This window comes from Hyperolius riggenbachi, chromosome 8 (genome assembly GCF_040937935.1).
Source record: "Hyperolius riggenbachi isolate aHypRig1 chromosome 8, aHypRig1.pri, whole genome shotgun sequence".
Taxonomy (NCBI): Eukaryota; Metazoa; Chordata; class Amphibia; order Anura; family Hyperoliidae; genus Hyperolius; species Hyperolius riggenbachi.
This window is the reverse complement of record NC_090653.1, coordinates 44,473,049-44,499,083: the sequence shown is the minus strand read 5'-3', so window position 1 is coordinate 44,499,083 and position 26,035 is coordinate 44,473,049. Positions and strand designations below refer to the sequence as shown.

The following is a 26,035-nucleotide window of genomic DNA, read 5'->3' as shown; positions in this document are numbered from 1 at the left end:
CCTTGCCTGGCGCACGTGATGAACCTAGTAGTTCAGCGGTTCCTGAGGACATACCCAGGCGTGCCCGATCTGCTGTTGAAGGTGCGTCGAGTGTCCAAACATTGTAGAAATTCCAGTACTGCTTCGGGGGCACTCGCCAAGATGCAGGAGCGCTTCAATCTCCCCCACCATCGCTTGCTGTGTGATGTCCCTACGCGCTGGAATTCTACGCTGCACATGCTAGCCCGCTTTTGCGAGCAGAAGAGTGCAGTGGTCCAGTACATGACGGCGCAGTACCGAGGCGCATCCGGCCAGCTGCCAAGCTTCTGTGGATCCGATTGGGCCAACATGTTGGACCTCTGCCAAGTCCTCCAAAATTTTGAGCAATCCACGTTGCTTGTGAGCAGTGACAACTCTTCAGTCAGCATTACCATACCACTGCTGTGTTTACTGAAGAGGTCGATGTTAAAGATCAAGGAAACAGCTGTCATGATGCAACTGGGGGAATCTGAAGGAGAAAACGATCAGCGTGATGGTACCAACATCAGGCCATCCGCCTCAGGGAACGCTGGCCCCAGCAGCTATGACGAAGAAGAGGAGGAGGAACAGCTGGAGTTGGAGCAGGAATTTCATGCCACCACTGACGAGGGCCAGAGCGGTGCACGTTGGACTTCCACAATTCAACGCGAATGGTCAGCAGAAGCAGACCAGGAGGAAGGTGACGACTATGATGCATCACAACAACTATCACAACGCTCACAAGAGGATGATGAGGATTCTGGTAGGACTCTGGCACACATGGCTCAATTCATGCTAGACTGCATTGAACGTGACCCACGCATTGTGCGCATTCTGGACAACACCAATTACTGGGTTTATACCCTTCTGGATCCACGGTACAAACACAATGTTCCAAAACTGCTTGAAGAAAGAGTCAGACAGGTCAAAATGGAAGAATACCAGCAGGCCCTTGTGGAGACTTTAGAGAGGAGATTGACATCCTCCCCCTCCTCTAGCCAGTTGTACGCAGACAGACTGACTTCCGCAAACCCAGGACGACCAGGAGGGCAGCAAACAACGCAAGCCGCAGCTAGTACCCAAAAGGGAATGGTATCGGCAGTGTCCTTGGAGTGGGAAAATTTTCTGACACCCATGCAGCCGCAGCCCACTGAACAGCAAGCGTGCAGATCCACCTCCAACACCGATCGCCTGGAGAAGATGGTCAAGGACTACATGTCAGATGGCGTAGCTGTGTCGAACCATCCATCTGCACCCTTCAACTATTGGGTATCGAAGCTAGACACCTGGCACGAACTGGCAATGTACGCAATAGAGGTGCTGGCTTGCCCGGCAGCCAGCGTTATGTCGGAACGCTGTTTCAGTGCTGCCGGAGGCATCGTCACAGATCGGCGTATCCGCCTCTCTACAGAAAATGCAGACCGTCTGACTCAAATTAAAATGAATCAATCCTGGATTGGAAATGACTACGCAACACTCCAGGACCCCAACCAAGTAACATGACCAATGAACATCTGGGATGGTGTTGCGTTTCCGGGCCCTGTTTATTGAACCTCTCATCTGTATTACATTTATGACTGCATGGCGGCAAAAAGCATTGCTGCTATATCCGCACGCTTTTTGTCCACATGCAAGGCCTGGGTTGTTGTGTCTCACAAAGCGTGGCCTTCTCCTCCTGCGCCTGCTCCTGTTCCATCACGTCTGCTGCTGCTGGGTTAGCGTTGCCGCGTGGTCCCTGTTTATTGAACCACTTATCTTTATTACATTTATGACTGCATGGCGGTACAAAGCATGCTATCCGCACGCTTCTTGCCCTCATGCAAGGCCTGGGTTGTTGTGTCTCACAAAGCGTGGCCTTCTCCTCCTGCGCCTGCTCCTGTTCCATCACGTCTGCTGCTGCTGGGTTAGCGTTGCCGCGTGGTCCCTGTTTATTGAACCACTTATCTTTATTACATTTATGACTGCATGGCGGTACAAAGCATGCTATCCGCACGCTTCTTGCCCTCATGCAAGGCCTGGGTTGTTGTGTCTCACAAAGCGTGGCCTTCTCCTCCTGCGCCTCCTCCTGTTCCATCACGTCTGCTGCTGCTGGGTTAGCGTTGCCGCGTGGTCCCTGTTTATTGAACCACTTATCTTTATTACATTTATGACTGCATGGCGGTACAAAGCATGCTATCCGCACGCTTCTTGCCCTCATGCAAGGCCTGGGTTGTTGTGTCTCACAAAGCGTGGCCTTCTCCTCCTGCGCCTGCTCCTGTTCCATCACGTCTGCTGCTGCTGGGTTAGCGTTGCCGCGTGGTCCCTGTTTATTGAACCACTTATCTTTATTACATTTATGACTGCATGGCGGTACAAAGCCTGCTATCCGCACGCTTCTTGCCCTCATGCAAGGCCGGGGTTGTTGTGTCTCACAAAGCGTGGCCTTCTTCTCCTCCTGCGCCACCCTCCTCCTGTTCCATCACGTGTGCTGCTGCTGGGTTAGCGTTACCGGTCCCTTTTCCTGGAACCTCTTATATGTATTACATTTATGACTGCATGCCGACAAAAAACATGTTACCTGTGCAAAGAAAACAGACATTTCCCGCATTTAAAAGACAGTTTTCCCTTTGAAACTTTAAAATCGATTTTCTCAAAAACTATAAGCTCTTTTTGCTAATTTTTTTTTCCTCTTGTACCCACTCCCAAGGTGCACATACCCTGTAAATTTGGGGTATGTAGCATGCAAGGAGGCTTTACAAACCACAAAAGTTCGGGTCCCCATTGACTTCCATTATGTTCGGAGTTCGGGTCGAACACCCGAACATCGCGGCCATGTTCGGCCTGTTCGGCCCGAACCCGAACATCTAGATGTTCGCCCAACACTACAGTCAATGCGCAGGAACCGTTAAGAATTAGCCGCAGACAACTCAGAAGGGAGCCTGTGAGACACGGGTAATTACAACGTCACCTACTGGTTCAGCGTAAACTGCCACCACCGCGGTTACTATGGGACCGTGGGGCCCACTAACTGACTGACTAATCCTGCGAATAAAACGGTTAAACACACGATATTCTGTCTAGCCAACAACAGACAAACAGTAGCGTATCTTCAGAGACCCGGGATCATTTCTGTGTGGGCTGATAAGCAGGGTAGCGAAACAGTGAATGACTTGGGGAAAGTCGTTTATTCACGCAATATAAATAATTAATATATACAGACAATTATGAAAATCAACAATTATTAAAACAGTAATAGCCAGTATGAAAAATAAAAGAAGGGAGAAAAATACTTAGTTCCTGGAAAGATGTCCTTATTGTGGGAAGAATCATAAAGTTCTTGGTTTCAAAGTCCAGAGTTCAGAGTTCAGACCAGGTGGATGCCAGCATATCCTCAAGCTGGCATCTGATGAGTGCAAGATGGTTCAGTGTGGAGGACACTGAGTTTGGGTCCTCAGCCATTCTTATGCCCCTGCTTCAGTAGGAGGGAGTGAGGGCGGGGAGCCATACACCCCCTTCAAAGATGAGATGAGCCCTCCCCTTGTACTGGGAATGAGCCAGTGGGTCTGGCTTTTAGCCCAACTAGATTGCTCCTGCCATGGTGCTTGTCACCTTATACCTGATGGATGGGCCATCAGCACAGCTTGACGCCAGGGACTCTCTGGGGCAGATTAGGCTCAGGCTCATTAGCATATCAAAAGAGCCAGCCAGCCTTTGGAATGGTGCTCTCTTTGCTAAGAAAAGGACTTCAGCTGTCCCTACACACTCAACCCAGATTGTATCGTTTTGAAGCGCAATCGATGCAGGGATCGAGTGCGATCGTTCTTTTCTTCACGGGCGGTTCCAGGACGCGCCTGCGTCCCCGCAATCGTCCGTGACAGCCCTCCCCCTTGTCCGTGGCTTAGCCACTCATCCGCAAGATGTGTGGCGGCGCCGCTAACCTGGCTGACGGGCCTCGAGTTGCCGGTACGGCGGAAAAACCTATTGGAGCCTGTGGCTCGGTTCCCCTGGACCGGTCGCGGTCTGCTACCCTCAGGGTTGACCCAACATGGACCGTTCTGGACAGGGCGTTTGCGCCACTGCAGTCGGACGTGGTGTCTGCCGGGACTGCTGACAACGGGCAGTGGGTTGGTTAGGTCAACAGCCAGCCCACGCAGGGTTCCCCTGCGGAGTGGCTGTGGACCTAAGGGAACCCCGCGGGAATCCCTGGACCTTCCCAGCTCCTGACAGATGGCACATGCCCTGCAGTAGTTGGCTACATCCCTGTTCATCCGGGGCCAATAAAACTGTTTCCGAATACCGGCGAGTGTCTTGCGAACACCCGAGTGCCCTGTCAGAGGATTACCATGTGCGGATTTCAGCACATGTCCCCTGAACGCACTCGGGACCACAAGCCACTTGGTATCCGCGTGGGATCTACCTGTAGGGGGCTGTACAGACTCACTGTACAGTCTCCCACCTTCCCAGTACACTTTGAAAGCGGCCCCGTCTGCGAGGGGCTCAGCGGCTTGCTGCCTGAGCACCTCCAGGCTCGGGTCACTTTGTAGTGCGGCTGAGAATATGGCGCTGTCAGTTTCAGCCAACTGGCTCATGTCACACGAGGCCAGCGGCTGAAAGGTCTCATCCCTGCGGTCAGAGGAGGGGGAGGAGGCCGGAACCCCCTCCACCTGTTCTGAGCTCGGGTTCTGAGCAGTGCAGCTGCGCGGTACTGCTAGCACAGGTACACTGTCAGAATGGCACAGACGGACATTACTCAAATCATCATTGCATGCAGTAATGACATTGACAGGTATAGACATTTTTTCATTACAGACAGGTTGTACAGTAAACTCAGGTACAGTTACAGCATCATCACAACAGACAGTCTGTACATCAAACTCAGGTGCCTTTGAAGCAGGCACTATTGAACCTGGTACCCTTGAACTGGGCACATTCAACCCACCTCCCCCTGGTGCTTCCCCAAGTGTATAAAGTACCTGGTGGTGGGTGGAGAGTCCGTCTCCTTCCGTGAGCGACAAAGCGGTCGTGGCAGGTTCATAGTAGGACACAAGCTTGCCCAAATCAGTCCCCAGCAACACAGGGACTGGGAGATCCTTCATAACCCCAACAACCCTTTCGTGGACCCCTCCCACTCCCCAATCCAGCTTCACTCTTGCGTGGGCTATGTGGAAAAGGGTGCCCTCTACTCCAGTAAGGGCAAGGGATCGGCTGGAGCGGATGCTCTCCTTTGGCACAAGATGTGAGTGAACTAACGTGATGTCAGCTCCGGTGTCTCGAAATCCGGTGACAACTTTGCCGTTCACTCTAACAAGTTGCTGCTGGTCGGTTCGGTCGCGGATTTCCTGTCCGCGTGCAAACAGGACAAAATCTGATGATCCAGGCTGTGGTTCGCTGGCGGGTTGCCTCTGCTGTGGGTGAGGTGCAGGTGATGCAGATGATCCAGGTGCTGGTGGTGTCTGTCTCCGCTCCGGACAGTCGAATTTCATGTGTCCGGGCTGGCGGCAGTAGTGACAGGTGACCTCTCCAGGCGCTGCAGGCCTGGGTGCAGCAGCTGCGCTGGGTGGCCTCTGTGGCGGACGGCTCACAGGGGCAGGAGGGTCTGCCGAGGTATTGGGCTGACCTCCTCTCCAGCTGGATGGGACAGTTCTGCGGGTATCAGCCACCCGGGTAGTTGCAAAGGTCTCAGCAAGGTCTGCAGCGACAGTGGCTGAAGCCGGCCTGCGTTCTAACACAAACTGTCGTACATCAGCAGGGCAAATGTTCAGAAATTGTTCGAGGACTATCAAGTCCTCCAGGACGCCATAAGACCCTTTGGTGAGGCCTAGCGTCCACTGGCGGAGTGTGGTGAGCAAGCTGCTGGCCACATCTCGGTACGAATCAGAAGGCTTTTTCTGCCAGGCCCTGAACTTTTTCCGATAGGCTTCTGGCGTCAGCTGGTACTTAGTAATGATAGCGTCTTTTATAGCAGCATAATCATTATCCTTCTCCGCAGGCAATTCTGCGAAGGCATCAAGCGCTTTGTAGCGCAGCAAAGGTGTCAGATGTCTGGCCCACTGGTCTTGGGACAGACGATACTGACGGCATGCTTTTTCAAAAGACCGCAAAAACAAGTCAATGTCAGTGTCTTTTTCAATATTAGCAAATTTAAATTTTGCACTTACGGGTGCTGCAGCTCCTTCAGCAGGGAGGCTGGGCGGTGAACTCCGGCTGGCCTGTTGCACTTTTGCCATGTTTAGCTCATGCTGTCATTGGCGCTCCCGTTCTCGCTCCCGCATTTGGCGCTCCTCACGCATGTACTGCAGGTACTTGTCCAGGTCAGTGTCCATCAGCTTTTGTAACGCCTGCTGCATTAGCGGATCAGTACAAACGGACAGTCCAGTACTGGCCGGTTCCAGGCGAGTACTTTCAGAAACTCTGGGATTGGGGTCCACACTGACATTCTCCGGCGTAACTGTTGATGCAGGGCCCTCAGGATGCACAACCTCTGTACGGTCAGGAGTCTCAGTCCCTGGTTCCCCTCGATTGTCAGATGGGCTGGTATCCACTTCAGCGGACACTCCCGGCTCCCGCAGTTGCTGGGTATCCCATTGAAACAATTCCGTTACCAGGTCCTGTTGTTTCTTGCGGCCGACCTCAATGCCTCTCTCTTGGCAAAGATTTTGCAGGTCCGCCAGGCCCATTTTCTTGTAGTTCCCGGACATTTCCATGCCAAATAAAATAAAACTTTTGGGGAGGGGTACTGGCTACACAGTCTCTCTGTATATATAAAAAATATATTGCCTTCCAGCTACACCAACGAATTAGTTCGTTTCTCGATAGCGCTAGCGCTATCGTAGATACTTTCAGCACAACACAGGTCCCAACCGCTGCCTAACACTGTCACAGGGAGCCCTCGTGGCTGACCGCACTTAGCCTTCTAAACGGTGCCAGCGCACAGATCGTGCGAACTCTGGTCGCAGTCAATGCGCAGGAACCGTTAAGAATTAGCCGCAGACAACTCAGAAGGGAGCCTGTGAGACACGGGTAATTACAACGTCACCTACTGGTTCAGAGTAAACTGCCACCACCGCGGTTACTATGGGACCGTGGGGCCCACTAACTGACTGACTAATCCTGCGAATAAAACGGTTAAACACACGATATTCTGTCTAGCCAACAACAGACAAACAGTAGCGTATCTTCAGAGACCCGGGATCATTTCTGTGTGGGCTGATAAGCAGGGTAGCGAAACAGTGAATGACTTGGGGAAAGTCGTTTATTCACGCAATATAAATAATTAATATATACAGACAATTATGAAAATCAACAATTATTAAAACAGTAATAGCCAGTATGAAAAATAAAAGAAGGGAGAAAAATACTTAGTTCCTGGAAAGATGTCCTTATTGTGGGAAGAATCATAAAGTTCTTGGTTTCAAAGTCCAGAGTTCAGACCAGGTGGATGCCAGCATATCCTCAAGCTGGCATCTGATGAGTGCAAGATGGTTCAGTGTGGAGGACACTGAGTTTGGGTCCTCAGCCATTCTTATGCCCCTGCTTCAGTAGGAGGGAGTGAGGGCGGGGAGCCATACACCCCCTTCAAAGATGAGATGAGCCCTCCCCTTGTACTGGGAATGAGCCAGTGGGTCTGGCTTTTAGCCCAACTAGATTGCTCCTGCCATGGTGCTTGTCACCTTATACCTGATGGATGGGCCATCAGCACAGCTTGACGCCAGGGACTCTCTGGGGCAGATTAGGCTCAGGCTCATTAGCATATCAAAAGAGCCAGCCAGCCTTTGGAATGGTGCTCTCTTTGCTAAGAAAAGGACTTCAGCTGTCCCTACACACTCAACCCAGATTGTATCGTTTTGAAGCGCAATCGATGCAGGGATCGAGTGCGATCGTTCTTTTCTTCACGGGCGGTTCCAGGACGCGCCTGCGTCCCCGCAATCGTCCGTGACATAAGCCTATGCTGGGACATGGAGTAACTGAGGGGCTATTTCTTATGCCCCAGATACACCTCAGTGCACTTGAATGCAATGTAACACAGCTTTGATAAATGAGAATGTTTATGGACTAATATTGGCAAGTGTAGCCAATGTTTAGAGTCACTGCTGGAAATAATTCCCTTAAAAGCAAATAAATCAGTTCCTTGGAACAAACCATCAAGGCATTTTAGTTTGTAGTTATTACGTGTACATACAGTATTTATACTGCTATGAGTCACTACAGGTATTTTCAAGGAAGCGCTTCCAAACAGACGCTGCACCTGAATTGACTACCTGCACAAGTATGCAGAGCTCGACTAACGGGCAGGTTACACACCTTGCATTCAAAACAGGTACAGTAAAGGGGGCGTTAGCTTCAGCATAAGTTGTGCACAAATTATCCCTAATAGACTCTCCTACGGCGGTGACGTGCCCCAACAGGAGAGAAACTAACCACTAATCTAGCAGTGAAACATTTCAAAAAGTGAAGCATGTTCAAATAATGAAAATTGTCCAAAAAAGAAAAAAAGGGTTAAAACCTCAAACTAGTGTAACAGTGAAGCATATTCAACAGTGAAACATATCCAACAGTGGACCCTAGCTAGTCTAAAATTAAAATCATAATCCTTACCTGGTGCAGCTAGCCATAAATGGTATACACATTTGTTCAAAAGACAGCAAGCAATGGGCAGCGCTCACAGGCTGCAAGTGAAGTGAAAGCTCCAGAGATATGCCCAGCCCCTTGGGGCTAAATACATACCTTGAATACAAATCAGATGCAAATTATGTGCTAACACTAATCTAAATTCTAAAATTTGAATGCAAGCTGACACCCCTGGAGGCAGCTAGCCTGAAGTATACTTAAGTTTTGTACAAAACTTAAGTATACTTCAGGCTAGCTGCCTCCAGGGGTGTCAGCTTGCATTCAAATTTTAGAATTTAGATTAGTGTTAGCACATAATTTGCATCTGATTTGTATTCAAGGTATGTATTTAGCCCCAAGGGGCTGGGCATATCTCTGGAGCTTTCACTTCACTTGCAGCCTGTGAGCGCTGCCCATTGCTTGCAGGTATTTTCAAGGCTCAGCAATAGAATTCCCTTGTTGGCGTTTATTTCAGGCTATTCCTCCTCTGTAGCTCTGTACTTTGCTTCTACGTGCAATAAATGCAACCCCCCTCCCCCCCATACATTTACACATGGCACCTTCAAAACATTTAGGCACTAGTCTAGTTTTGGGGACCCAGCAGGAAACAGTTCTCCAATCACAGCACCCTCTACAACATGTGTGTTGTGACTGACCAAATAGTGTAGGAGTAGTTTGCAATCATCTGGATCTGAATCTGCTGTCTGAGTCTGCTGGAAAAACATGATGTTACAGGGGATGTTACAGGCGAGCCCAGAAATTAGCAATATAGTGAGTCCAAGACCACTAATTACTGCTAAAAGGGCATCCATTCAGGATAGGTTAATCAGAAGTCAGTATGTACCTTCCAGGCAGGACAGTACTTGGTTGTGTAGCCTTGCGGGGAAACGCATGTACAATTGTGGCAAATGAAAAATGTGTATATACAGTGGCTTGCAAAAGTATTCGGCCCCCTTGAAGTTTTCCACATTTTGTCACATTACTGCCACAAACATGAATCAACTTTATTGGAATTCCACGTGAAAGACCAATACAAAGTGGTGTACACATGAGAAGTGGAACAAAAATCATACATTATTCCAAACATTTTTTAGTGGGGTGTGCGTAATTGTTCAGCCCCCTGAGTCAATACTTTGTAGAACCACCTTTTGCTGCAATTACAGCTGCCAGTCTTTTAGGGTATGTCTCTACCAGCTTTGCACATCTAGAGACTGAAATCCTTGCCCATTCTTCTTTGAAACAGCTCCAGCTCAGTCAGATTAGATGGACAGCATTTGTGAATAGCAGTTTTCAGATCTTGCCACAGATTCTCGATTGGATTTAGATCGAGACTTTGACTGGGCCATTCTAACACATGGATATGTTTTGGTTTAAACCATTCCATTGTTGTCCTGCTGGAAGGTGAACCTCCGCCCCAGTCTCAAGTCTTTTGCAGTCTTCAAGAGGTTTTCTTCCAAGTTGGCTCCATCCATCTTCCTATCAACTTTGACCAGCTTCCCTGTCCCTGCTGAAGAGAAGCAACCCCAGAGCATGATGCTGCCACCACCATATTTGACAGTCGGGATGGTGTGTTCTGAGTGATGTGTAGTGTTAGTTTTCTGCCACACATAGCGTTTTGCATTTTGGCCAAAAAGTTCAATTTTGGTCTCATCCGACCAGAGCACCTTCTTCCACATGTTTGCTGTGTCCCCCACATGGCTTGTGGCAGACTGCAAACGGGACTTCTTATGCTTTTCTGTTAACAATGGCTTTCTTTTTGTCACTCTTCCATAAGAGCCAACATTGTGCAGTGCACGACTAATAGTTGTCCTATGGACAGATTCCCCCACCTGTGCTGTAGATATCTGCAGCTCATCTAGAGTCACCATGCCTTGTTTGGCCTGTGAGTTTAGGTGGACGGCCTTGTCTTGGTAGGTTTACAGTTGTGCCATACTCCTTCCATTTCTGAATGATCGCTTGAACAGTGCTCCTTGGGATGTTGAAGGCTTTGGAAATATTTTTGTAGCCTAAGCCTGCTTTAAATTTCTCAATAACTTGATCCCTGACCTGTCTTGGACCGGTCTTGTGTGTTCTTTGGACTTCACGGTGTTGTTGCTCCCAATATTCTCTTAGACAACATCTGAGGCCCTCACAGAGCAGCTGTATTTGTACTGACATTAGATTACACACAGGTGCACTCTATTTAGTCATTAGCACTCATCAGGCAATGTCTATAGGCAACTGACTGCACTCAGATCAAAGGGGGCCGGATAATTATGCACACCCCACTTTGCAGTTATTTATTTGTAAAAAATGTTTGGAATCATGTATGATTTTCGTTCCACTTCTCACGTGTACACCACTTTATATTGGTCTTTCATGTGGAATTCCAAAAAAATTGATTTATGTTTGTGGCAGTAATGAGACAAAATGGGGAAAACTTCAAGGGGGCCGAATACTTTTGCAAGCCACTGTATGTGGGAAAAAAACTAAAAAATATTTTTGGACGATTCAGGTATTTTAAAATACACAATTAACAACTTTCTGAACTTCAACCCTTATAGAAAAAAATGGGAGAAACTGAGAGCCCTAATAATGCAGTATGTACTGATAAAGACAGAAATGTATGTGAATATGGAACTATACTCACAAACGTGGGTCGCCTCCCAGGCAACCACTGTAAAGGCAGGGTGGGATAACAGTCCTGTCCTCACTCAAGTAAAATCGTAGTACAGTATCTCTGTAGTAGGAAGATAAGTGGGGATACACCGTCCACTAAGGGTGGACAACGATGATGATTGTGGGGATACACCTCTCCACCAAGGGTGGACAACTATGATGATTGCGGGGCTACACCTCTCCGCCAAGGGTGGACAACGATGATGATTGCAGGGTTATACCTCTCCGCCAAGGGTGGACAACGATGATGATTGCGGGGTTATACCTCTCCTCCAAGGGTGGACAACGATGATGATTGCGGGGATATACCTCTCCGCCAAGGGTGGACAACTATGATGATTGTGGGGATACACCTCTCCGCCAAGGGTGGACAACGATGATGATTGCGGGGATACACCTCTCTGCCAAGGGTGGACAACTATGATGATTGCAGGGATACACCTCTCCGCCAAGGGTGGACAATGATGATGATTGTGGGGATATACCTCTAGTCTCCACCAAGTAAGGACAACTATGGTGATTGAGTTCAATGATACAGAGGTGCCAGATAGAGTAAAACACTTTAAAGTCGTTAAAATGAGGTAGTGGCGGACTTACCTGCAGGCAGTAGGACACAGTTGTCAATTTTCAAAAGCAGTTCTTTATTAGTCAAAGTGGAGCTATCATAGTTGCTGTTTTTTTTTTTTTTCTTTTTTTACTAATAAAGAACTGCTTTTGAAAATTGACTATTCTAAAAAAAGGAAATGGAGCGCACGATAGTGCATTACCTAAGGTAAACTTTATTCGCATAAGAATTTTGGTACTCACAAGATTGAAGATAAAATCAGCGTTTTGTCAGCGGTACAGCCACCGCTTAACCTAGCAGACGATTCAGCGGTACCGCGTTGTGGCCAGCAGCGCGTTCTCCGGTTGAATTGGGAGTGCCGTCTCGCTGTGGGTCTGGGCGTGGCTGAGGTTCAGTGTGCGTATGGCGTCATGACGCGTTTCGGCGCTCCGCGCCTTCGTCATCTGACGAAGGCGCGGAGCGCCGAAACGCGTCATGACGCCATACGCACACTGAACCTCAGCCACGCCCAGACCCACAGCGAGACGGCGCTCCCAATTCAACCGGAGAACGCGCTGCTGGCCACAGCGCGGTACCGCTGAATCATCTGACGAAGGCGCGGAGCGCCGAAACGCGTCATGACGCCATACGCACACTGAACCTCAGCCACGCCCAGACCCACAGCGAGACGGCGCTCCCAATTCAACCGGAGAACGCGCTGCTGGCCACAGCGCGGTACCGCTGAATCATCTGACGAAGGCGCGGAGCGCCGAAACGCGTCATGACGCCATACGCACACTGAACCTCAGCCACGCCCAGACCCACAGCGAGACGGCGCTCCCAATTCAACCGGAGAACGCGCTGCTGGCCACAGCGCGGTACCGCTGAATCGTCTGCTAGGTTAAGCGGTGGCTGTACCGCTGACAAAACGCTGATTTTATCTTCAATCTTGTGAGTACCAAAATTCTTATGCGAATAAAGTTTACCTTAGGTAATGCACTATCGTGCGCTCCATTTCCTTTTTTTAGAATTGTCTCTTGCCCTGTCGTTTGGAGCTGCACATGGCATTGAACTAAGGCACTAAGAAGATTCATTTGTGAAAGAGTGTGTCTGCAGTCTTTGAAAGAGGAGCGCAAGGATACTTTGTTTGTTTTTGAAAATTGACTACCTGTGTCCTACTGCCTGCAGGTAAGTCCATCACTACATCTCCTCTGTATCATCAAACTCAATCATCGTAATTCTGAAAGAGTAGTTTACTCTAGTGGTGAGCAGAAATTACGCCAATGCATAATTACGTATCATAATTTGCAATTATGCATCGTAATTGTAATGCAAAATTTGCAGATTACGCGTAAACATTTTTGGCATGGAAATGTAATCGCTGCCAGTAATTACGCATGTTAGCCTAATTCATGCAAAATTTGTTTGTGTTACGCGGCGGCTCCATAGACATAAAGGGCAGGCGAATAGCGGTTAATAGCAAAGCCTCCTTACATGCTAGAAACACCAAATTTGCAGTGTAAGTGGAGGGGGACAGTAAGAACAAGAGGAAGAAAGACCTTTTAGTTTTTTGAGAAAGTCTATGTTAAAGTTAGAAGAAAAAATTAGCAAAGTTACTGCGCTAAAATGACAGATAATGTATTGATTAACATGTATATAAATGTATTTTTTTAATATATGTTCAAAGTGTGGCAAATATTTTAAAAAAATGATGTTGGTTCCCCCCTCCCCAGCCTCTTTAACCTCTTGTCCCCCATGCAGGCTGGGATAGCCACAATGTGGAGCCCCGGCCGACTGGGGCTTCGCACCCTGAGCTATACCAGCCTGCATGGTCCATGGTATGGGGAGGGGCTCTATGGAAGAGGGGCGGCCAAGCCTCCCCCCTCTCCTCAAAAGCCCTTGTCCAATCTATGGCGCTCCAGGAGGAGGTGGGGGTCAATGACGCCTTGGGGTGGGGGGTTCATGGTGGCATCTGGGAGTTCCCTTTAAGGCTGGGACCCCCAGATGCCAGCTCCCCTCGCAGGAGAAATGGGTATAGGGGTACATGGTACCTCTTAGCCATTTCCACAAAGGGTTAAGTAAAATAAGAATATAATGACAAGTAAAGACCTTTAATATTCTTAAATAACCAGAAATACTTACCTGTACCTTTAAAAAAATGTTCCCACGTCAGTATCCTCTGAAACGATCACACGCCAATATCCTCTAACGTGACTGAAGATCTCCGGGCACCTGACCACCACACATTGCTGCTCTGTGCAGAGCTAGCTAGTATAGCTAGAACAAAAGCATCTTTGAATTTGGCTCCAAGGAATCGGATTCCCATTGGTTTAATAACAGAAAGGAGGCGATCAGGAGGATCCCCATTGGTCTGTTATTAAACCAATGGGGATCCTTGAAGCCGAATTCAAAGATGCTTTTGCTCTAGCTATACTTAGTATAGCTAGAGCTGCGCGGGCAGTGTGGTTTATGGCTCTTGTTCCTCTTGTTCCCACTGTTTTTCCTTAACATACCCTGCAAATTTGGTGTTTATAGCACTTATGGGGGCCTAGCTATTAACCGCTAATGTCAGCGGCCGCTGAAACATTTCCCACACGCTGCATGAGAACTTTAAAATCAATTTACTCAAAAACTATAAGATCTTTTTGATTTTTTTTCCTCTTGTACCCACTGTCCTCTTCCACATACCTTGCAAAGTTGGTGCTTCTAGCACGTAAGGGGGCTTTGCTATTAACCGTTAAAGTCAGCGGCCAGTGACTTTAATGTAAAAATGCAAATAGATGTGAATTTTATTACGCATGTACGCGTAAATTATGCGTAATTACAGTTCAAGTAATTGCAATTATGCAATGCGTAAATGCGGAAAATGACACCAAATTTTGCATAATTGACCCATTACGAGCTCCACTAGTTTACTCAATGGAATGCCCTTGCAGTATTATGTACATAGACAAAAATTGCCATGATTTCAAGTCGAGAATTTTGGAATATTTCAGGGAAATAGAAGATGGTGAATTAGTCACTCCTTTATACTCTCATTACAGAGAGTGCCGTGTAGCATCCCTGCAGGAAACTAAGGTCAAGGGAATGTGTAAACTGAATCTGTCGGAGGGGCGGGGCGACTTGGATGATGTTTTACTTGACAAGGAATCCATGTTGATATAAATACATTGTACCGCATGGATTCAATGCTTAGCTGGAACTCGCCCCTTTCTTCGACAGATGACCTACAATAGATAGTCTGTCATGCATCTCTGGTTTATTGGTGTGTTCAGGCAAATAACTTGTTTAGGTGAATGGTGGATTGAATGGCTAGGCTCTTCGAAGATTAATGCTGTATGAAAAGAAAAAGTTTATGTATTGCTCTATAGGAGTTCCTCTCCTATAGGCTCCCTTTTGTGGTATTCCTTTCTCTCCTCTGTGCCTTTTTTTTCTTTGCCCCTCCCCCTTTCGCTTCACACACTCCCCCGCCTCCCCCCTTTCCCCTCCTTCCACCTTTGTTTTGATGATATCCCCCGTGTTCATTATCCTTCCAATTTTAAAGGCAGACCATTAGGGGTTAAAAAAGCCAATGGGTGGCAAAAAGCCACGAATATGGACAATATAAAAATGGAAGCAGGGATAGCTGGATGGGTCTGCATCTGACATGTATTGACATAGTGGACGGTGTCCAGTGTTGAGAATTAGAAGGCAGCTGTACTGGACTCTTTGAAAAAAAAACCCTCTGTGTTACCAATAACAAGTTATGAGGATGCCAGCACGTCTGTAATGGGCGGTAGCTGAGAACTTTGTATTACATCGTAGGAGGAGGTGGGGTGAAACAGCACCTTCCGCATATAGGAAAGGGCTTACAGTGAGTTGGAAACCATGCCCTGACGAAGCGTCTGATGAGGTGAAACGCGTAGGAAGGAGCCACTAGTAGTAGTGAAAAAAAGATCCATGTGATTCCAGAAATGAGAGCGCTTGTCTCATTGGCAGGGCCGGTGTTACCATAGCGGCGCGATTGCCTCAGGGCCCTCCAGTGCTGCTGGCCCCCCCCCCAGGCCTCCCCTTTACTTGTGCTCCCTGCAAAGTTTTGTCAGCACAGCAACTCAACTGTCTCGGTGTGCTGCTCCATCCGTTCCCCCCATCTTCATCCCCTCTCAATGCCGCTTCTCTATGACCTGTCGCAGGTTATTACCAGTGGTGGGCCGAAATTTTGCATTGAAATTCGCAATTACGAATCGTATTGCGAAATTTCAGAGAAAACTGTAATTTATTTCATATGTAATAGTAATATTTCATAATTTTCGTGCAATTCCGCAAACGTTTGTGCCGACATTATAGGTTAATAGCAAAGCCCCCCATACATGCTATTGCTACCAAAATTGCTACATATATTAAGGAAAATATTTGGTACAAGTGAACATTTTTTTTTCAAATAGACCTTGTAGTTTTTGATAAAATTGATTTTAAATATGCCAAGAAAAATGGTTTTTAAACTTGTCTTTTTTTGTTTTAAAACCATTTTTCTTTTCATTTTTAAAATCGATTTTATCAAAAACTACAAGGTCTATTTGAAAAATGTTTACCCATTATTCTCCTTAATATACAGTGGGTTGCAAAAGTATTCGGCCCCCTTGAGTTTTTCCACATTTTGTCATATTACTGCCACAAACATGAATCAATTTTATTGGAATTCCACATGAAAGACCAATACAAAGTGGTGTACACATGAGAAGTGGAACGAAAATCATACATCATTCCAAACATTTTTTACAAATAAATAACTGCAAAGTGGGGTGTGCATAATTATCCGGACCCCTTTGATCTCAGTGTAGTCAGTTGCCTATAGACATTGCCTGATGAGTGCTAATGACTAAATAGAGTGCACCTGTGTGTAATCTAATGTCAGTACAAATACAGCTGCTCTGTGAGGGCTTCAGAGGTTGCAGCAACAACACCGTGAAGTCCAAAGAACACACAAGACAGGTCAGGGATAACGTTATTGAGAAATGTAAAGCAGGCTTAGGCTACAAAAAGATTTCCTAAGCCATCAACATCCCAAGGAGCACTGTTCAATCGATCATTCAGAAATGGAAGGAGTATGGCACAACTGTAAACCTACCAAGACAAGGCCATCTACCTAAACTCCGAACAAGGAGAGCACTGATCAGAAATACAGTCAAGAGGCCCATGGTGACTCTGGACGAGCTGCAGATATCTACAGCTCAGGTGGGAGACTCTGTCCATAGGACAACTATTAGTCATGCACTGTACAAAGTTGGCCTTTATGGAAGAGTGGCAAGAAGAAAGGCATTGTTTACAGAAAGCATAAGAAGTCCTGTTTGCCGTTTGCCACAAGCCATGTGGAAGACGGTGCTCTGGTCAGATGAGACCAAAATGGAACTTTTTGGCCAAAATGCAAAACACTATGGGCCATATGCAATTCACTTTTTCACCTGAGTTATCTCCTAGGAGATATTTTTCATCTTCTGTTTAAACTAACTTTTAAGCATTTTACAATTAAAAAAGTACCCAGAGCTTAGTGAAAGAGTACCACCACATTTATTTTGAGTATTTTCTTGCTTGCTGGAAGCTTAAAAGGAATTGTATGGCAAGTTGTGAAAATATCACCTAGGAGATAACTCAGGAGAAAAGGGGAATTGCATATGCCCCCATGTGTGGCAGAAAACTAACACTGCACATCACTCTGAACACACCATCCCCACTGTCAAATATGGTGTTGGCAGCATCATGCTCGAGGGGTGCATCTCTTCAGCAGGGACAGGGAAGCTGGTCAGAGTTGATGGGAAGATGGATGGAGCCAAATACAGGGCAAACTTGGAAGAAAACCTCTTGGAGACTGCAAAAGACTTGGGACTGGGGCGGAGGTTCACCTTCCAGCAGGACAATGACCCTAAACATAAAGCCAGGGCAACAATGCAATGGTTTAAAACAAAACATATCTATGTGTTAGAATGGCCCAGTCAAAGTCCAGATCTAAATCCAATCAAGAATTTGTAGCAAGATCTGAAAACTGCTGTTCACAAACGCTGTCCATCTAATCTGACTGAGCTTGAGCTGTTTTGCAAAGAAGAATGGGCAAGGATTTCAGTCTCTAGATGTGCAAAGCTGGTAGAGACATACCCTAAAAGACTGGCGGCTGTAATTGCAGCAAAAGGTGGTTCCACAAAGTATTGACTCAGGGGGCCGAATAATTACGCACACCCCACTTTGCAGTTATTTATTTGTAAAAAAATGTTTGGAATGATGTATGATTTTCGATCCACTTCTCACATGTACACCACTTTGTATTGGTCTTTCACGTAGAATTCCAATAAAATTGATTCATATTTGTGACAGTAATGTGACAAAATGTGGAAAACTTCAAGGGGGCCGAATACTTTTGCAATACAATATGAAAAGGGGGGATCTGGGGGTAGGGTGGCAGACGAATCAGGGGACCAGAGGGTAAATATGCTGTGGAGTGTGTGTATATGTGTGTGTGTATGGAGGGGGGGGGTGTTAGAGCCCCCCATGTTAATTTTTCCCCAGGGGCAGGCCAAATTCTGGCTTGAACTGGCCCTGCTCATTGATTATTTTTGTACAAAGTAATGTACCTTTTTTTTAACCTCCAAAGTTTCAAGGTGACCTGATATTTGGCACACAAAGGTCCTATTTTGTTCTCAGGGAGGGTGGGGATTTCAAAGGAATTATTTGACTTCCTTGAGTTATCAGAGGCCTCCTTGTGCTGATAGCAGTTGGATTTGTAAACAGGTGAAGATAATCAGCTCCAAAGGACGAGTCAAATTTCATCAGACTCTCAAAATGAGAATAACAGACTATACCTGGCTTCATGGGAATGCCAAACAAATGGCAGACGACCATGTCGACCAGAGAAAATCTCTACTGCATCCACGCATCTGCTCTCGGCCATGGGAGCATGATCGATGACGTGCATGGCCAGGCCAGCGCAGGCACAGTAGACGGAGACAGTGGCGTAGCTAAGGAGCTGTGGGCCCCGATGCAAGCTTTACATGGCCTCCCCCCAAGCACTCTATACATGCTGTAACAATTCATATGTCGCACCAAAACCTGCCAATGGCAACTACAGTGTCACAGGTGCAAGAAGGGGATGGGGAACAGTTTGTTAATGATTACCACTATTCAAAGTATCTATAGAAGTGATTATTATGAGCACAGGACCAAGAGAGCGCTAATACTGCAGTTGAGGGAAGGCCCCTCAGGGCCCCTTTGGCCCAAGGGCCCCGATGCGGTCGTTACCTCTGCACCCGCTATTGCTAAACCTCTGGACGGAGACAGAGCCAACTGCCGAACACTAAACTAGGGGCGGCGGGGGACCCAAGGTTTGCATTCAGGGCATGTATTTAGCCCCAGAGGGGCTCTGCACACCTCTGTTAGTTTTCATTTCAGGTGCAGCCTTTAGCGCTGTCATTTGTCTGTCTGCTTGATGAAATGTGTACACCATTTATGATCAGCAGCACAAGGAAAAATGTATGTTTTTAATGTTAGACTAGTGTTAGGACTTCCCCATGAGGGTCCGTCATCGCTGTGGGGAAGTCCAATAGGAAATAATCTGTGCACAAATTATTTACTGAAGCTAACACCCTCCTTTGTTATACCAGTTTTAGTGCTAGTTGTGTAATGTTGTCCAGTTTCTTGAGCTCTGCACATACAAGCAGATAGATCATTCAGGTACAACTTCTGTATGCAAAGCGCTGCCATGGCTCCCGCTGTACAAATTGAATGTAAGTTTACCTGCGGCTACCTGCATTCATTGCTTCAATCTGTATTCAAAATCTTTTAGATTAGAATTAGTACATAATTGCATCTGTTTTGCATTCAAGGCATGTCTCTGTTATGCTGGGCATAGACGGTACGTTTATGCGCCGGTATCGAGCCAGCGAGCGTGCGCGCGGATCGATTCCCGCTTGTCCCCGAGGGCACTTCCTTATCAGCGGTTCGTTTTTGCCCATTATCCGCCCGCGGGGATCGAGCCAGGAATCGATCCACGCGGTGATCGGACACTTCGGAAATTATCAATCGAGCCGATGAAAAAAACGTACCGTCTATACCGAGCATAAGTTTGCATTTCAGGTGCAGCCTTGAGCAATGTCATTTGTCTGCCTACTTGATGAAATGTGTATACCATTTATGATCAGCAGCACAATAAAAAATGTATGTTTTTAATGTTAGACTAGTGTTAGTTCTTCCCTATGAGGGTCCGTCATCGCTGTGGGGAAGTCCAATAGGGAATAATATGTGCACAAATTTTTACTAAAGCTAACACCCTCCTTTGTTATACCAGTTTGAGCACTAGTTGTGTAATGTTGTCTAGTTGCTGGAGCTCTGCACATCCATGCAGATAAATCATTCGGGTACAGACTTTGTATGAAAGCGCTGCTAAATCTAGTTTTTACTTTTTCATTGTCTCTGCTCAATGACACATGCCTTAATCGATGCCAGAGCTCAAATCTAAGAACTATTGACTATTTTTAACTCTTTCCTGCTCTCAGAAGCCATTTACTGATAGGAAAGTCTTTTATGTCTGTATTTCCTTATCAGTGAGGGTAACACTATAGTCCGACCAGTCTCGACCTGGACAGAAACTGTCACTTGCATACCTGAAGTTTAACGATTTCAGGCAGAGAAATAAAAAAAGGAACACAGCATGGTTATTTGTGTGCTTGACACTGTACATACACATGTCTGTCTCATTATGTCACGTCACCTCAATTGTCCTTTAAGAAACTTCACTAGTTATCTATGCAAAAGAGCTTCTCTGAGCCCTCATAACAAACTTGGGTTGGCTACAGTGCTGTTTTCTGAAGCACTTATACAACCAAGAAACAGTGAAAGACAACTTCAGATAAGGTTTTGCTGTGCGGAAGTTCAAAGGGTAATCAGCTCTGCTCTGTTTCATAGTTTAAAATACAGAGTGTAGTTTGTAAACTGCAAATATTAGAGAATGATGCAAGGATATAAAAAATAAGCTATATACCTGAAAATAAAAATATGAGACTCTTTTCTTTGCTACTAATGTTCTATTAATTATCCGTACTACACATACAATTCATTATATCATATGTTTTTTATTTGCTTTAGTGTCACTTTAACTCTGACAAAGTGGTGTCGACCTTTGTCCCCAAAACACACTTGGGCAGCGTACCCCAAAGCATAAACAGGCATTAGGGTGCTCATCCCTCCCCCACATCACTGGTGTTTACTGGTGTCTGTATCAATACACTCATTTCCATCCTGTTGTCTCTTTGTTTTCTACAGCTGTCCTCCATATGTCAGCCCAGCTATAATGAAGTGCGGGGTGATGCGGCTACGACATATATCACTCCACATCGCACAACACTGCTGGACCACGGGCAGCATTCCTTTCCTTCCTCCCTGTAGTGTGGCAAGCAGGGCCATAATTACAGGGTTAACCCACCTAATTGCCACTTCCAGCACCTATCTCTATGACCACATCAGTGTTGTGTGACTTGCCATCAGCATGTGTCAGCGTGTCACATGACGCCACTTTGGCCATGGAGATTGGCAATGGAAGCGGCGATTAGGTGAGTAACCAAGGATCAAGTTTCAGTCCAATCAGTAGCTGATACCCCCTTTCCCATGAGAAACCTTTACCTTTTCTTAAATAGGTAATCAGTGACATCTGTATGGCTGATATTGCAGTGAAACTCCTCCCACAGCGTGATGTTAGGACCTATGTTGCCTTGGATGCTGCCTGGCCGTGATGCTGGCAGTGATGATGGCTGGTTGACCATGGTGCTGGACTGTGTCTGACAGTGATGCTGGCTGGTTGGCTGTGATGCTGGTGGTTGGCTGTGATGCTGGCTGGCTGGCTGTGATACTTGGCTGGCTGGATGGCTGGCTGGGTGTGATACTTGGCTGGCTGGATAGCTGGCTGGCTGTGATGCTGGTATGGCTGTCTGTGATGCTGGTTGGCTGTGATGCTGGCTGGCTGGCTGTGATACTTGGCTGGCTGGATGGCTGGCTGGCTGGCTTTGATACTTGGCTGGCTGGATGGCTGGCTGGCTGTGATGCTGGTATGGCTGTCTGTGATGCTGGTTGGCTGTGATGCTGGCTGGCTGGCTGTGATACTTGGCTGGCTGGATGGCTGGCTGGCTGTGATACTTGGCTGGCTGGATGACTGGCTGGCTGTGATGCTGGTATGGCTGTCTGTGATGCTGGTTGGCTGTGATGCTGGCTGGCTGGCTGTGATACTTGGCTGGCTGGATGGCTGTGATACTTGACTGGCTGGATGGCTGGCTGGCTGTGATGCTGGCTGGCAGGGATGCTGGCTGGTTAGCTGTAATGCTGGTTGGCTGTAATGCTGGTTGGCTAACTTGGCAGTGATGCTGGTTGGCTGTGAGGCTGGCTGGCTGTGATGCTGGCTGGCTGTGATGCTGGCTGGCTGGCTGTGATGCTGGCTGCCCGTGAGGCTGGCTGGCTGTGATGCTGGTATGGCTGGCTGTGATACTGGCTGGCTGTGATGCTGGGCTGGCTGGCTGGCTGTGATGCTGGGCTGGCTGGCTGTGATGCTGGGCTGGCGGGCCTACTGTGATGCTGGCTGGCTGTGATGCTGGTATGGCTGGCTGTAATGCTGGTTGGCTGTGAGGCTTGTATGGCTGGCTGTGATGCTGGCTGGCTCTGATGCTGGGCTGGCTGGCTGTGTTGCTGGCTGCCAGGGATGCTGACTGGCTGTAATGCTGGTATGGCTGGCTGTGATGCTAGCCGGCTGTGATGCTGTTTGGCTGTGATGCTGCTATGGCTGGCTGTGATGGTGGTTGACTGGCAGGGATGCTGGTATGGCTGTGATGCTGACTGACTGTGATGCTGGCCGGCTGTGATGCTGCTATGGCTGGCTGTGATGCTGGCTGGCTGTGATGCTGGGCTGGCTGGCTGTGTTGCTGGCTGGCCGTGCTGCTGGCTGGCTGTGATGCTGGTATGGCTGGCTGTGATGCTGCTATGGCTGGCTGTGATGCTGCTATGGCTGGCTGTGATGCTGGCTGGCTGTGATGCTGCTATGGCTGGCTGTGATGCTGGCTGGCTGTGATGCTGGGCTGGCTGGCTGTGTTGCTGGCTGGCCGTGATGCTGACTGGCTGTGATGCTGGTTGGCTGTGATGCTGCTATGGCTGGCCGTGATGCTGGCTGGCTGTGATGCTGGTTGGCTGGGATGCTGCTATGGCTGGCCGTGATGCTGGCTGGCTGTGATGCTGGTTGGCTGGGATGCTGCTATGGCTGGCCGTGATGCTGGCTGGCTGTGATGCTGGTATGGCTGGCTGTGATGCTGGCTGGCTGTGATGCTGGTTGGCTGGGATGCTGGTTGGCTGTGATGCTGGTATGGCTGGCTGTGATGCTGGCTGGCTGTGATGCTGGTATGGCTGGCTGTGATGCTGGCTGGCTGTAATGCTGGCATGGCTGGCTGTGATGCTGGCTGGCTGTGATGCTGGTTGGCTGTGATGCTGGTATGGCTGGCTGTGATGCTGGCTGGCTGTGATGCTGGTTGGCTGTGATGCTGGTATGGCTGGCTGTGATACTGGCTGGCTGTGATGCTGGCTGGCTGTGATGCTGGTTGGCTGTGATGCTGGTTGGCTGTGATGCTGGTATGGCTGGCTGTGATGCTGGCTGGCTGTGATGCTGGCTGGCTGTGATGCTGGCTGGCTTTGATGCTGGTTGGCTGTGATGCTGGTTGGCTGTGATGCTGGTATGGCTGGCTGTGATACTGGCTGGCTGTGATGCTGGCTGGCTGTGATGCTGGTTGGCTGTGATGCTGGTATGGCTGGCTGTGATGCTGGTTGGCTGTGATGCTGGTATGGCTGGCTATGATGCTGGCTGGCTGTGATGCTGGCTGGCTGTGATGCTGGTTGGCTGTGATGCTGGTATGGCTGGCTGTGATACTGGCTGGCTGTGATGCTGGTTGGCTGTCAGGGATGCTGGCTGGTTGGCCATGATGCTGGCTGGCTGTGATGCTGGGCTGGCTGGGATGCATCAATGGGGTGGCATGTTGTGTGCCGTTGTGTGTGTGTTTCTCACCTATGCCAGCTTTGCCCCCACAGTCTGGCAGAAGAGAGATAAGGAGGGCATAGCTAGCAGAGAAGAGGGACACACACAATGGTGCCAACTCTGCCCCGGTCCCCAGATGTGCCCTGTATATCCCCCGGACTCACCAGCACAGTAGCACAGTGGATGGTGGTGTATTCACCTCTTCCATCCACAAGAGACATCATAACTTCATGGCTGCCTTAGAGGCTTACAGTCAGACCCCAGGAGCGCTAGCATCTGATTCGTTCTCAGACAATAGGGGGAGAAGCCTGGAAGTCAAGATGTCTGCAGACTTGCAGAACAAGCAGCCAGAGGTGAGTACTGTGCGCTACTCCGCCGAGGAAAAGCTTTGGGCACCCCAATACATCCATGGGGCTAGCGATGCACCTAGTGCATATTATTTTTTTTACTTGGTCTAAAAGAGTTTAAATAGAAGATACATTATATTGCATATTAAGTGCCCAGTGCTGTGAGGCTCAAAATGACATTGACACTCTTTTTCTCATTCTCAGTGACCATTGCTGCCCCCACACGGCAGTGTGACCTCAACAAAGCAGCCATTAAGGGCGGAGACCATTATTTAAGTGAGGATGAAAATACTGTGCAATACAACTGTTCCACAGGGATGTATCCATACCCAGGTCCCATTCGTGAGTGCACGAGGAGAGGGACTTGGACCAATGAAAAGGAAAAGGCTGAATGCAGACGTATGCAAATTTGGATGATTTTTTCTGTGCTGTTACTGCTTGCCTCTTCATGTGTTATGTCACTGCCTGCTTCCTCCTGTGCGGTGTCATTGCCTGCTTCCTCTCTGCTGTGTCACTGCCTTCCTCCTTCTGTGCTGTGCCCCTGCCTTCCACCTCATGTGCTGTGTCACTGCCGGTAACAGTAAATTCGGGCGCCTGAGGCTAGTGGACAAATCGGGCGCCGCCATTCACTCCTATAATAAATATCGTTTAATGGGCGCCCGATAGGAAAAAAGGGCGCCGGAGAAAAATAATGTTTTAAAAGCGGCGCCCGGAGACTTAATGTTTTATTACTGTTTCTCATGATTACACATTATTTAATGATTTATAAATTTTTTAATTTTATTTTTAAACGAAAAACAGTACAATATTTTTTTTCAAACATTATTTTTAAACGAAAAACAGTACATTTTTTTTACATTATTTTTAAACGAAAAAACCAACAGGGGGGTCTTAGGTTTAGGCACCAACAGGGGGGTCTTAGGTTTAGGCACCAACAGGGGGGTCTTAGGTTTAGGCACCAACAGGGGGTCTTAGGTTTAGGCACCAAAAGGGGGGTCTTAGGTTTAGGCACCAACAGGGGGGTCTTAGGTTTAGGCACCAACAGGGGGTCTTAGGTTTAGGCACCAACAGGGGGGTCTTAGGTTTAGGCACCAACAGGGGGGTCTTAGGTTTAGGCACTAACAGGGGGGTCTTAGGTTTAGGCACCAACAGGGGGGTCTTAGGTTTAGGCACTAACAGGGGGGTCTAGGGGTTAGGGGTAGGTACAGGGAGGGTTACTTAGGCACCAACAGGGGGGGTCTTAGGTTTAGGCATCAACAGGGGGGTCTAGGGGTTAGGGGTAGGTACAGGGAGGGTTACTTAGTAATTTTTTTTTTAAACGTTATTATACGTTTCACTATTTAAACGAAAGATTAACGTTTTTACAATTGCCGATTTAATGCACATTATTTAATGATTTATAACTTTATAAAACATTAATTTTAAACGAAATACAGTACAATACATTTTTAAACGTTATCCATGCTTATCGTTAAAAACCCGGCGCCCTTTTTTCCCAGCGCCCCTTTTTAACGTACGCGTCACTGCCTGCCTCCTCCCATGCTGTGTCACTGCCTGTCTCCTCCTGTGCTGTGCCACTGCCTGCCTCCTGCTGTGCCACTGCCTGCCTCCTCCTGTGCTGTGCCACTGCCTTCCATTTCATGTTCTTTGTCACTGCCTGCCTCCTCATGTGCTGTGTCACTGTATCCGCCTCCTCCCATGTTCTCTCACTGCCTGCCTCCTCCTGTGCTGTGTCACTGCCTGCCACTTCCAGTGCTGTGTCACTGCTTGCCTTCTCCCATGTTGAGTCACTGCCTGCCTCCTCCTGTGCTGTGCCACTGCATGCCTAGCCTTCTCCTGTGCTGTGTCACTTCCTGCCTTCTCCTGTGTCGTCACTGC

At 48.0% G+C, this 26,035-nt stretch overlaps 1 protein-coding gene across 1 annotated transcript in view; it reads left to right on the top strand.

The window, feature by feature from the left end:
- LOC137528776 (complement factor B-like) overlaps positions 1-26,035 on the top strand; it is a 219,292-nt gene that overhangs the window by 8,409 nt on the left and 184,848 nt on the right. The window contains exon 2 of the mRNA XM_068250347.1: positions 24,362-24,556. Coding sequence (XP_068106448.1) covers positions 24,362-24,556 — 195 coding nt within the window. The remainder of the gene's footprint in view (positions 1-24,361; positions 24,557-26,035) is intronic.